General features: G+C 46.0%; 1 protein-coding gene across 1 annotated transcript in view; it reads left to right on the top strand.

Annotated features, from left to right (window-relative positions):
* LOC131721168 (mucin-2-like) overlaps positions 1 to 15,971 on the top strand; it is a gene marked incomplete at its 5' end in the record, with an annotated part of 36,805 nt that overhangs the window by 12,344 nt on the left and 8,490 nt on the right. Inside the window, 7 exons of the mRNA XM_059014490.1 lie at positions 2,045 to 2,323; positions 3,521 to 3,562; positions 6,458 to 6,532; positions 7,310 to 7,351; positions 9,242 to 9,292; positions 14,531 to 14,638; positions 14,975 to 15,019. Of these exons, the coding sequence (XP_058870473.1) occupies positions 2,045 to 2,323; positions 3,521 to 3,562; positions 6,458 to 6,532; positions 7,310 to 7,351; positions 9,242 to 9,292; positions 14,531 to 14,638; positions 14,975 to 15,019 (642 nt within the window). The remainder of the gene's footprint in view (positions 1 to 2,044; positions 2,324 to 3,520; positions 3,563 to 6,457; positions 6,533 to 7,309; positions 7,352 to 9,241; positions 9,293 to 14,530; positions 14,639 to 14,974; positions 15,020 to 15,971) is intronic.

Genomic DNA, 15,971 nt, shown 5'->3' with positions numbered 1-15,971 from the left:
TCCTGCAACAACTACCCCTGTATCAACAACTACCCCTCTTACAACCACCCCTCTTGCAACGACTACCCCTCTAACAACTACATCTCCGCTTACAACAACTACACCTCTAACAACTACAACCCTGCTTACAACAACTACACCTCTTACAACAACTACCCCTCTTACAACCACCCCTCTTGCAACAACTACCCCTCTAACAACTACAACACCTCTCACATCAACTACCCCTCTATCAACAACAACCACTCTTACAACCTCCCGTCTTTCAACAACTACCCCTCTTACAACCACCCCTCTTGCAACAACTACCCCTCTAACAACTACAACACCTCTCACATCAACTACCCCTCTATCAACAACAACCCCTCTTACAACTACTACCTCTCTTACAACCACCCCTCTTGCAACAACTACCCCTCTAACAACTACAACACCTCTCACATCAACTACCCCTCTATCAACAACAACCCCTCTTACAACTACTACCTCTATTACAACCACCCCTCTTGCAACAACTTCCACTCTTACAACTACACCTCTAACAACTACAACCCCGCTTACAACAACTACACCTCTTACAACAACTACCCCTCTTACAACCAGCCCTCTTGCAACAACTACCCCTCTAACAACTACAGCACCTCTAACATCAACTACCCCTCTGACAACAACATCTCTAACAACCACCCCTCTTACAACAACTACCCCTATTACAACCACCACTCTTGCAACAACTACCCCTCTAACAACTACATCTCCTTTTACAACAACTACACCTCTAACAACTACAACCCCGCTTACAACAACTACACCTCTTACAACAACTACCCCTCTTACAACCAGCCCTCTTGCAACAACTACCCCTCTAACAACTACAGCACCTCTAACATCAACTACCCCTCTGACAACAACAACTCTAACAACCACCCCTCTTACAACAACTACCCCTCTTACAACCACGCCTCTTACCTCAACTACCCCTCTTACAACCACCCCTCATGCAACAACTGCCCCTCTAACAACTACAGCACCTCTAACATCAACTACCCCTCTGACAACAACAACTCTAAATACCACCCCTCTTACAACAACTACCCCTCTAACAACTACATCCCCGCTTACAACAACTACACCTCTTGCAACAACAAAACCTCTTACAACCACCCCTCTTGCAACAACTACCCCTCTAACAACTACAACACCTCTCACATCAACTACACTTCTATCAACAACCACCCCTCTTACAACCACCCCTCTTACATCAACTACCCCTCTTACAACCAGCCCTCTTGCAACAACTACCCCTCTAACAACTACAGCACCTCTAACATCAACTACCCCTCTATCAACAACAACCCCTCTTACAACCTCCCCTCTTACATCAACTACCCCTCTTACAACAACACCTCTTGCAACAACTACCCCTCTAACAACTACATCTCCGCTTACAACAACTACACCTCTAACAACTACAACCCCGCTTACAACAACTACACCTCTTACAACAACTACCCCTCTTACAACCACCCCTCTTGCAACAACTACCCCTCTAACAAATACAACACCTCTCACATCAACTACCCCTCTATCAACAACAACCACTCTTACAACCACCCGTCTTACAACAACTACCCCTCTTACAACCACCCCTCTTGCAACAACTACCCCTCTAACAACTACATCCCTGCTTACAACAACTACACCTCTAACAACTACAACCCTGCTTACAACAACTACACCTCTTACAACAACTACCCCTCTTACAACCACCCCTCCTGCAACAACTACCCCTGTATCAACAACTACCCCTCTTACAACCACCCCTCTTGCAACGACTACCCCTCTAACAACTACATCTCCGCTTACAACAACTACACCTCTAACAACTACAACCCCGCTTACAACAACTACACCTCTTACAACAACTACCCCTCTTACAACCACCCCTCTTGCAACAACTACCCCTCTAACAACTACAACACCTCTCACATCAACTACCCCTCTATCAACAACAACCACTCTTACAACCTCCCGTCTTTCAACAACTACCCCTCTTACAACCACCCCTCTTGCAACAACTACCCCTCTAACAACTACAACACCTCTCACATCAACTACCCCTCTATCAACAACAACCCCTCTTACAACTACTACCTCTCTTACAACCACCCCTCTTGCAACAACTACCCCTCTAACAACTACAACACCTCTCACATCAACTACCCCTCTATCAACAACAACCCCTCTTACAACTACTACCTCTCTTACAACCACCCCTCTTGCAACAACTTCCACTCTTACAACTACACCTCTAACAACTACAACCCCACTTACAACAACTACACCTCTTACAACAACTACCCCTCTTACAACCAGCCCTCTTGCAACAACTACCCCTCTAACAACTACAGCACCTCTAACATCAACTACCCCTCTGACAACAACATCTCTAACAACCACTCCTCTTACAACAACTACCCCTATTACAACCACCACTCTTGCAACAACTACCCCTCTAACAACTACATCTCCTTTTACAACAACTACACCTCTAACAACTACAACCCCGCTTACAACAACTACACCTCTTACAACAACTACCCCTCTTACAACCAGCCCTCTTGCAACAACTACCCCTCTAACAACTACAGCACCTCTAACATCAACTACCCCTCTGACAACAACAACTCTAACAACCACCCCTCTTACAACAACTACCCCTCTTACAACCACGCCTCTTACCTCAACTACCCCTCTTACAACCACCCCTCATGCAACAACTGCCCCTCTAACAACTACAGCACCTCTAACATCAACTACCCCTCTGACAACAACAACTCTAAATACCACCCCTCTTACAACAACTACCCCTCTAACAACTACATCCCCGCTTACAACAACTACACTTCTATCAACAACCACCCCTCTTACAACCACCCCTCTTACATCAACTACCCCTCTTACAACCAGCCCTCTTGCAACAACTACCCCTCTAACAACTACAGCACCTCTAACATCAACTACCCCTCTATCAACAACAACCCCTCTTACAACCTCCCCTCTTACATCAACTACCCCTCTTACAACAACAACTCTTGCAACAACTACCCCTCTAACAACTACATCTCCGCTTACAACAACTACACCTCTAACAACTACAACCCCGCTTACAACAACTACACCTCTTACAACAACTACCCCTCTTACAACCACCCCTCTTGCAACAACAACCCCTCTAACAACTACGACACCTCTCACATCAACTAACCCTGTATCTACAACTACTCCTCTTACAACCACACCTCTTGCAACAACTACCCCTCTAACAACTACATCCCCGCTTACAACAACTACACCTCTAACAACTACAACCAAGCTTACATCAACTACCCCTCTTACAACCACCCCTCTTGCAACGACTACCCCTCTAACAACTACAACCCTGCTTACAACAACTACACCTCTCACATCAACTACCCCTCTATCAACAACAACCACTCTTACAACCACCCGTCTTACAACAACTACCCCTCTTACAACCACCCCTCTTGCAACAACTACCCCTCTAACAACTACATCCCTGCTTACAACAACTACACCTCTAACAACTACAACCCTGCTTACAACAACTACACCTCTTACAACAACTACCCCTCTTACAACCACCCCTCCTGCAACAACTACCCCTGTATCAACAACTACCCCTCTTACAACCACCCCTCTTGCAACGACTACCCCTCTAACAACTACATCTCCGCTTACAACAACTACACCTCTAACAACTACAACCCCGCTTACAACAACTACACCTCTTACAACAACTACCCCTCTTACAACCACCCCTCTTGCAACAACTACCCCTCTAACAACTACAACACCTCTCACATCAACTACCCCTCTATCAACAACAACCACTCTTACAACCTCCCGTCTTTCAACAACTACCCCTCTTACAACCACCCCTCTTGCAACAACTACCCCTCTAACAACTACAACACCTCTCACATCAACTACCCCTCTATCAACAACAACCCCTCTTACAACTACTACCTCTCTTACAACCACCCCTCTTGCAACAACTACCCCTCTAACAACTACAACACCTCTCACATCAACTACCCCTCTATCAACAACAACCCCTCTTACAACTACTACCTCTCTTACAACCACCCCTCTTGCAACAACTTCCACTCTTACAACTACACCTCTAACAACTACAACCCCGCTTACAACAACTACACCTCTTACAACAACTACCCCTCTTACAACCAGCCCTCTTGCAACAACTACCCCTCTAACAACTACAGCACCTCTAACATCAACTACCCCTCTGACAACAACATCTCTAACAACCACCCCTCTTACAACAACTACCCCTATTACAACCACCACTCTTGCAACAACTACCCCTCTAACAACTACATCTCCTTTTACAACAACTACACCTCTAACAACTACAACCCCGCTTACAACAACTACACCTCTTACAACAACTACCCCTCTTACAACCAGCCCTCTTGCAACAACTACCCCTCTAACAACTACAGCACCTCTAACATCAACTACCCCTCTGACAACAACAACTCTAACAACCACCCCTCTTACAACAACTACCCCTCTTACAACCACGCCTCTTACCTCAACTACCCCTCTTACAACCACCCCTCATGCAACAACTGCCCCTCTAACAACTACAGCACCTCTAACATCAACTACCCCTCTGACAACAACAACTCTAAATACCACCCCTCTTACAACAACTACCCCTCTAACAACTACATCCCCGCTTACAACAACTACACTTCTATCAACAACCACCCCTCTTACAACCACCCCTCTTACATCAACTACCCCTCTTACAACCAGCCCTCTTGCAACAACTACCCCTCTAACAACTACAGCACCTCTAACATCAACTACCCCTCTATCAACAACAACCCCTCTTACAACCTCCCCTCTTACATCAACTACCCCTCTTACAACAACAACTCTTGCAACAACTACCCCTCTAACAACTACATCTCCGCTTACAACAACTACACCTCTAACAACTACAACCCCGCTTACAACAACTACACCTCTTACAACAACTACCCCTCTTACAACCACCCCTCTTGCAACAACAACCCCTCTAACAACTACGACACCTCTCACATCAACTAACCCTGTATCTACAACTACTCCTCTTACAACCACACCTCTTGCAACAACTACCCCTCTAACAACTACATCCCCGCTTACAACAACTACACCTCTAACAACTACAACCAAGCTTACATCAACTACCCCTCTTACAACCACCCCTCTTGCAACGACTACCCCTCTAACAACTACAACCCTGCTTACAACAACTACACCTCTCACATCAACTACCCCTCTATCAACAACAACCACTCTTACAACCACCCGTCTTACAACAACTACCCCTCTTACAACCACCCCTCTTGCAACAACTACCCCTCTAACAACTACATCCCTGCTTACAACAACTACACCTCTAACAACTACAACCCTGCTTACAACAACTACACCTCTTACAACAACTACCCCTCTTACAACCACCCCTCCTGCAACAACTACCCCTGTATCAACAACTACCCCTCTTACAACCACCCCTCTTGCAACGACTACCCCTCTAACAACTACATCTCCGCTTACAACAACTACACCTCTAACAACTACAACCCCGCTTACAACAACTACACCTCTTACAACAACTACCCCTCTTACAACCACCCCTCTTGCAACAACTACCCCTCTAACAACTACAACACCTCTCACATCAACTACCCCTCTATCAACAACAACCACTCTTACAACCTCCCGTCTTTCAACAACTACCCCTCTTACAACCACCCCTCTTGCAACAACTACCCCTCTAACAACTACAACACCTCTCACATCAACTACCCCTCTATCAACAACAACCCCTCTTACAACTACTACCTCTCTTACAACCACCCCTCTTGCAACAACTACCCCTCTAACAACTACAACACCTCTCACATCAACTACCCCTCTATCAACAACAACCCCTCTTACAACTACTACCTCTCTTACAACCACCCCTCTTGCAACAACTTCCACTCTTACAACTACACCTCTAACAACTACAACCCCGCTTACAACAACTACACCTCTTACAACAACTACCCCTCTTACAACCAGCCCTCTTGCAACAACTACCCCTCTAACAACTACAGCACCTCTAACATCAACTACCCCTCTGACAACAACATCTCTAACAACCACCCCTCTTACAACAACTACCCCTATTACAACCACCACTCTTGCAACAACTACCCCTCTAACAACTACATCTCCTTTTACAACAACTACACCTCTAACAACTACAACCCCGCTTACAACAACTACACCTCTTACAACAACTACCCCTCTTACAACCAGCCCTCTTGCAACAACTACCCCTCTAACAACTACAGCACCTCTAACATCAACTACCCCTCTGACAACAACAACTCTAACAACCACCCCTCTTACAACAACTACCCCTCTTACAACCACGCCTCTTACCTCAACTACCCCTCTTACAACCACCCCTCATGCAACAACTGCCCCTCTAACAACTACAGCACCTCTAACATCAACTACCCCTCTGACAACAACAACTCTAAATACCACCCCTCTTACAACAACTACCCCTCTAACAACTACATCCCCGCTTACAACAACTACACTTCTATCAACAACCACCCCTCTTACAACCACCCCTCTTACATCAACTACCCCTCTTACAACCAGGCCTCTTGCAACAACTACCCCTCTAACAACTACAGCACCTCTAACATCAACTACCCCTCTATCAACAACAACCCCTCTTACAACCTCCCCTCTTACATCAACTACCCCTCTTACAACAACAACTCTTGCAACAACTACCCCTCTAACAACTACATCTCCGCTTACAACAACTACACCTCTAACAACTACAACCCCGCTTACAACAACTACACCTCTTACAACAACTACCCCTCTTACAACCACCCCTCTTGCAACAACAACCCCTCTAACAACTACGACACCTCTCTCATCAACTAACCCTGTATCTACAACTACTCCTCTTACAACCACACCTCTTGCAACAACTACCCCTCTAACAACTACATCCCCGCTTACAACAACTACACCTCTAACAACTACAACCAAGCTTACATCAACTACCCCTCTTACAACCACCCCTCTTGCAACGACTACCCCTCTAACAACTACAACCCTGCTTACAACAACTACACCTCTTACAACAACTACCCCTATTACAACCACCACTCTTGCAACAACTACCCCTCTAACAACTACAGCACCTCTAACATCAACTACCCCTCTGACAACAACATCTCTAACAACCACCCCTCTTACAACAACTACCCCTATTACAACCACCACTCTTGCAACAACTACCCCTCTAACAACTACATCTCCTTTTACAACAACTACACCTCTAACAACTACAACCCCGCTTACAACAACTACATCTCTTACAACAACTACCCCTATTACAACCACACCTCTTGCAACAACTACCCCTCTAACAACTACAACACCTCTCACATCAACTACCCCTCTATCAACAACATCCACTCTTACAACGACCCCTCTTACAACAACTACCCCTCTTACAACCACCCCTCTTGCAACAACTACCCCTCTAAGAACTACAACACCTCTCACATCAACTAACCCTCTATCAACAACATCCACTCTTACAACGACCCCTCTTACAACAACTACCCCTCTTACAACCACCCCTCTTGCAACAACTACCCCTCTAACAACTACAACACCTCTCACATCAACTACCCCTCTATCAACAACAACCACTCTTACAACCACCCTGCTTACAGCAACTACACCTCTAACAACTACCCATTTCTCATCAACCACCCCTCCAGCTAGTGCACCTGTAACATCTACAACACTTCTTACAACCAGCTCTCTCACAGCAACCAGCTCTCTCACAAAAACAACCCCTCTAACACCTACAACCCCTCTTACAACAACTACCACTCTAACAACTACATCCCAGCTTACAACAACAACACCTCAAACGACTACATCCCCGCTTACAACAACTACACCTCTAACAACTACAACCCCGCTTACAACAACTACACCTCTTACAACAACTACCCCTATTACAACCACACCTCTTGCAACAACTACCCCTCTAACAACTATAACACCTCTCACATCAACTACCCCTCTATCAACAACAACCCCTCTTACAACTACTACCTCTCTTACAACCACCCCTCTTGCAACAACTTCTACTCTAACAACTACACCTCTAACAACTACAACCCCGTTTACAACAACTACACCTCTTACAACAACTACCCCTCTTACAACCAGCCCTCTTGCAACAACTACCCCTCTAACAACTACAGCACCTCTAACATCAACTACCCCTCTGACAACAACAACTCTAACAACCACCCCTCTTACAACAACTACCCCTCTTACAACCACGCCTCTTACCTCAACTACCCCTCTTACAACCACCCCTCATGCAACAACTGCCCCTCTAACAACTACAACACCTCTCACATCAACTACCCCTCTGACAACAACAACTCTAAATACCACCCCTCTTACAACAACTACCCCTCTAACAACTACATCCCCGCTTACAACAACTACACCTCTTACAACAACAAAACCTCTTACAACCACCCCTCTTGCAACAACTACCCCTCTAACAACTACAACACCTCTCATATCAACTACCCCTCTATCAACAACCACCCCTCTTACAACCACCCCTCTTACATCAACTACCCCTCTTACAACCAGCCCTCTTGCAACAACTACACCTCTAACAACTACAACCAAGCTTACATCAACTACCCCTCTTACAACCACCCCTCTTGCAACGACTACCCCTCTAACAACTACATCTCCGCTTACAACAACTACACCTCTAACAACTACAACCCCGCTTACAACAACTACACCTCTTACAACAACTACCCCTCTTACAACCACCCCTCTTGCAACAACTACCACTCTTACAACCACCCATCTTACAACAACTACCCCTCTTACAACCACCCCTCTTGCAACAACTACCCCTCTAACAACTACATCCCTGCCTACAACAACTACACCTCTAACAACTACAACACCGCTTACAACAACTACACCTCTTACAACAACTACCCCTCTTACAACCACCCCTCCTGCAACAACTACCCCTGTATCAACAGCTACCCCTCTTACAACCACCACTCTTGCAACAACTACCTCTCTAACAACTACATCCCAGCTTACAACAACTACACCTCTAACAACTACAACCAAGCTTACATCAACTACCCCTCTTACAACCACCCCTCTTGCAACATCTACCCCTCTAACAACTACATCCCTGCTTACAACAACTACACCTCTTACACCAACTACCCCTCTTACAACCAGCCCTCTTGCAACAACTACCCCGCTAACAACTACATCCCTGCTTACAACAACTACACCTCTAACAACTACAACCCCACTTACAACAACTACACCTCTTACAACAACTACCCCTCTTACAACCAGCCCTCTTGCAACAACTACCCCTCTAACAACTACAGCACCTCTAACATCAACTAACCCTCTGACAACAACAACTCTAACAACCACCACTCTTGCAACAACTACCCCTCTAACAACTACATCCCCGCTTACAACAACTTCACCACTTACAACAACTGCCCCTCTATCAACTACTACCCCTCTTACAACCACCCCTCTTGCAACAACTGCCCCTCAAACAACTACAACACCTCTAACATCAACTACCCCTCTGACAACAACAACAATAACAACCACCCCTCTTACAACAACTACCCCTCTTACAACCACCCCTCTTGCAACAACTGCCCCTCTAACAACTACTACACCTCTCACATCAACTACCCCTCTATCAACAACAACCACTCTTACAACCACCCCTCTTACATCAACTAGCCCTCTTACAACCAGCCCTCTTGCAACAACTACCCCTCTAACAACTACAGCACCTCTAACATCAACTACCCCTCTGACAACAACAACTCTAACAACCACCCCTCTGACAACAACTACCCCTCTTACAACCACCCCTCTTGCAACAACTACCCCTCTAACAACTACAAAACCTCTAACATCAACTGCCCCTCTGACAACAACAACAATAACATCCACCCCTCTTACAACAACTACCCCTCTTACAACCACCCCTCTTGCAACAACTGCCCCTCTAACAACTACTACACCTCTCACATCAACTACCCCTCTATCAACAACAACACCTCTTACAACCGCCCCTCTTACATCAACTACCCCTCTTACAACCAGCCCTCTTGCAACAACTACCCCTCTAACAACTACAGCACCTCTAACATCAACTACCCCTCTGACAACAACAACTCTAACAACCACCCCTCTTACAACAACTACCCCTCTTACAACCACCCCTCTTGCAACAACTACCCCTCTAACAACTACATCCCCGCTTACAACAACTTCACCACTTACAACAACTACCCCTCTATCAACTACTACCCCTCTTACAACCACCCCACTTGCAACAACTGCCCCTCTAACAACTACAACACCTCTAACATCAACTACCCCTCTGACAACAACAACAATAACAACCACCCCTCTTACAACAACTACCCCTCTTACAACCACCCCTCTTGCAACAACTGCCCCTCTAACAACTACTACACCTCTCACATCAACTACCCCTCTATCAACAACAACCACTCTTACAACCACCCCTCTTACATCAACTAGCCCTCTTACAACCACCCTGCTTACAACAACTACACCTCTAACAACTGCCCATTTCTCATCAACCACCCCTCCAGCTAGTGCACCTATTGCAACAACTACCCCTCTAACAACTACATCCCCGCTTACAACAATTACACCTCTAACAACTACAACCCCGCTAACAACAACTACACCTCTTACAACAACAAAACCTCTTACAACCACCCCTCTTGCAACAACTACCCCTCTAACAACTACAAAACCTCTAACATCAACTACCCCTCTGACAACAACTCTAAATACCACCCCACTTTCAACAACTACCCCTCTAACAACTACATCCCTGCCTACAACAACTACACCTCTAACAACTACAACACCGCTTACAACAACTACACCTCTTACAACAACTACCCCTCTTACAACCACCCCTCCTGCAACAACTACCCCTGTATCAACAACTACCCCTCTTACAACCACCACTCTTGCAACAACTACCCCTCTAACAACTACATCCCAGCTTACAACAACTACACCTCTAACAACTACAACCAAGCTTACATCAACTACCCCTCTTACAACCACCCCTCTTGCAACAACTACCCCTCTAACAACTACATCCCTGCTTACAACAACTACACCTCTTACACCAACTACCCCTCTTACAACCAGCCCTCTTGCAACAACTACCCCGCTAACAACTACATCCCTGCTTACAACAACTACACCTCTAACAACTACAACCCCGCTTACAACAACTACACCTCTTACAACAACTACCCCTCTTACAACCAGCCCTCTTGCAACAACTACCCCTCTAACAACTACAGCACCTCTAACATCAACTAACCCTCTGACAACAACAACTCTAACAACCACCACTCTTGCAACAACTACCCCTCTTACAACTACATCCCCGCTTACAACAACTTCACCACTTACAACAACTACCCCTCTATCAACTACTACCCCTCTTACAACCACCCCTCTTGCAACAACTGCCCCTCAAACAACTACAACACCTCTAACATCAACTACCCCTCTGACAACAACAACAATAACAACCACCCCTCTTACAACAACTACCCCTCTTACAACCACCCCTCTTGCAACAACTGCCCCTCTAACAACTACTACACCTCTCACATCAACTACCCCTCTATCAACAACAACCACTCTTACAACCACCCCTCTTACATCAACTAGCCCTCTTACAACCAGCCCTCTTGCAACAACTACCCCTCTAACAACTACAGCACCTCTAACATCAACTACCCCTCTGACAACAACAACTCTAACAACCACCCCTCTTACAACAACTACCCCTCTTACAACCACCCCTCTTGCAACAACTACCCCTCTAACAACTACAACACCTCTAACATCAACTGCCCCTCTGACAACAACAACAATAACATCCACCCCTCTTACAACAACTACCCCTCTTACAACCACCCCTCTTGCAACAACTGCCCCTCTAACAACTACTACACCTCTCACATCAACTACCCCTCTATCAACAACAACACCTCTTACAACCGCCCCTCTTACATCAACTACCCCTCTTACAACCAGCCCTCTTGCAACAACTACCCCTCTAACAACTACAGCACCTCTAACATCAACTACCCCTCTGACAACAACAACTCTAACAACCACCCCTCTTACAACAACTACCCCTCTTACAACCACCCCTCTTGCAACAACTACCCCTCTAACAACTACATCCCCGCTTACAACAACTTCACCACTTACAACAACTACCCCTCTATCAACTACTACCCCTCTTACAACCACCCCACTTGCAACAACTGCCCCTCTAACAACTACAACACCTCTAACATCAACTACCCCTCTGACAACAACAACAATAACAACCACCCCTCTTACAACAACTACCCCTCTTACAACCACCCCTCTTGCAACAACTGCCCCTCTAACAACTACTACACCTCTCACATCAACTACCCCTCTATCAACAACAACCACTCTTACAACCACCCCTCTTACATCAACTAGCCCTCTTACAACCACCCTGCTTACAACAACTACACCTCTAACAACTACCCATTTCTCATCAACCACCCCTCCAGCTAGTGCACCTATTGCAACAACTACCCCTCTAAAAACTACATCCCCGCTTACAACAATTACACCTCTAACAACTACAACCCCGCTAACAACAACTACACCTCTTACAACAACAAAACCTCTTACAACCACCCCTCTTGCAACAACTACCCCTCTAACAACTACAAAACCTCTAACATCAACTACCCCTCTGACAACAACTCTAAATACCACCCCACATTCAACAACTACCCCTCTAACAACTACATCCCCGCTTACAACAACTACACCTCTAACAACTACAACCCCGCTAACAACAACTACACCTTTTACAACAACAAAACCTCTTACAACCACCCCTCTTGCAACAACTACCCCTCTAACAACTACAACACCTCTCACATCAACTACCCCTCTATCAACAACCACCCCTCTTACAACCGCCCCTCTTACATCAACTACCCCTCTTACAACCACCCCTCTTGCAACAACTACCCCTCTAACAACTACATCTCCGCTTACAACAACTACACCTCTTACAACAACTATCCCTCTTACAACCACCCCTCTTGCAACAACTACCCCTCTTGCAACAACTAACCCTCTAACAACTACGACACCTCTCACATCAACTACCCCTGTATCAACAACTACCCCTCTTACAACCACCAGTCTTGCAACAACTACCCCTCTGACAACTACATCCCAGCTTACAACAACTAAACCTCTAACAACTACAACCAAGCTTACAACAACTACACCTCTTACAACAACTACCCCTCTTACAACCAGCCCTCTTGCAACAACTACCCCTCTAATAACTACAACACCTCTCACATCAACTACCCCTCTATCAACAACAACCCCTCTTACAACCACCCCTCTTGCAACAACTACCCCTCTAATAACTACAACACCTCTTACAACCACCCCTCTTACATCAACTACCCCTATTACGACCACCCCTCTTGCAACAACTACCCCTCTCACATCAACTACCCCTCTATCAACAACAACCCCTCTTACAACCACCCCTCTTGCAACAACTACCCCTCTCACATCAACTACCCCTCTATCAACAACAACCCCTCTTACAACCACCCCTCTTGCAACAACTACCCCTCTAATAACTACAACACCTCTCACATCAACTACCCCTCTATCAACAACAACCCCTCTTACAACCACCCCTCTTACATCAACTACCCCTATTACGACCACCCCTCTTGCAACAACTACCCCTCTAACAACTACATCCCATCTTCCAACAACTACCCCTCTTACAACCACCCCTCTTGCAACAACTACCCCGCTAACAACTACAGCACCTCTAACATCAACTACCCCTCTGACAACAACAACTCTAACAACCACCCATCTTACAACAACTACCCCTCTTACAACCACCCCTCTTGCAACAACTGCCCCTCTAACAACTACTACACCTCTCACATCAACTACCCCTCTATCAACAACAACCACTCTTACAACCACCCCTCTTACATCAACTACCCCTCTTTCAACCACCCCTCTTGCAACAACTACCCCTCTAACAACTACAGCACCTCTAACATCAACTACCCCACTATCAACTACTACCCCTCTTACAACCACCCCTCTTGCAACAACTGCCCCTCTAACAACTACTACACCTCTCACATCAACTACCCCTCTATCAACAACAACCACTCTTACAACCACCCCTCTTACATCAACTAGCCCTCTTACAACCACCCTGCTTACAACAACTACACCTCTAACAACTGCCCATTTCTCATCAACCACCCCTCCAGCTAGTGCACCTATTGCAACAACTACCCCTCTAACAACTACATCCCCGCTTACAACAACTACACCTCTAACAACTACAACCCCGCTAACAACACCTACACCTCTTACAACAACAAAACCTCTTACAACCACCCCTCTTGCAACAACTACCCCTCTAACAACTACAAAACCTCTAACATCAACTACCCCTCTGACAACAACTCTAAATACCACCCCACTTACAACAACTACCCCTCTAACAACTACATCCCCGCTTACAACAACTACACCTCTAACAACTACAACCCCGCTTACAACAACTACACCTTTTACAACAACAAAACCTCTTACAACCACCCCTCTTGCAACAACTACCCCTCTAACAACTACAACACCTCTCACATCAACTACCCCTCTATCAACAACCACCCCTCTTACAACCGCCCCTCTTACATCAACTACCCCTCTTACAACCACCCCTCTTGCAACAACTACCCCTCTAACAACTACATCCCCGCTTACAACAACTACACCTCTTACAACAAATACCCCTCTTACAACCACCCCTCTTGCAACAACTACCCCTCTTGCAACAACTACCCCTCTAACAACTACGACACCGCTCACATCAACTACCCCTGTATCAACAACTACCCCTCTTACAACCACCAGTCGTGCAACAACTACCCCTCTGACAACTACATCCCAGCTTACAACAACTACACCTCTAACAACAACAACCAAGCTTACAACAACTACACCTCTTACAACAACTACCCCTCTTACAACCAGCCCTCTTGCAACAACTACCCCTCTAACAACTACAACACCTCTCACATCAACTACCTCTCTATCAACAACAACCCCTCTTACAACCACCCCTCTTACATCAACTACCCCTATTACGACCACCCCTCTTGCAACAACTACCCCTCTAACAACTACAACACCTCTAACATCAACTGCCCCTCTGACAACAACAACAATAACATCCACCCCTCTTACAACAACTACCCCTCTTACAACCACCCCTCTTGCAACAACTGCCCCTCTAACAACTACTACACCTCTCACATCAACTACCCCTCTATCAACAACAACACCTCTTACAACCGCCCCTCTTACATCAACTACCCCTCTTACAACCAGCCCTCTTGCAACAACTACCCCTCTAACAACTACAGCACCTCTAACATCAACTACCCCTCTGACAACAACAACTCTAACAACCACCCCTCTTACAACAACTACCCCTCTTACAACCACCCCTCTTGCAACAACTACCCCTCTAACAACTACATCCCCGCTTACAACAACTTCACCACTTACAACAACTACCCCTCTATCAACTACTACCCCTCTTACAACCA

The sequence above is a fragment of the Acipenser ruthenus genome, chromosome 48 (assembly GCF_902713425.1).
Source record: "Acipenser ruthenus chromosome 48, fAciRut3.2 maternal haplotype, whole genome shotgun sequence".
Taxonomy (NCBI): domain Eukaryota; kingdom Metazoa; phylum Chordata; class Actinopteri; order Acipenseriformes; family Acipenseridae; genus Acipenser; species Acipenser ruthenus.
The sequence above is the reverse complement of the archived record's forward strand: the minus strand, read 5'-3'. Positions and strand labels throughout refer to the sequence as shown.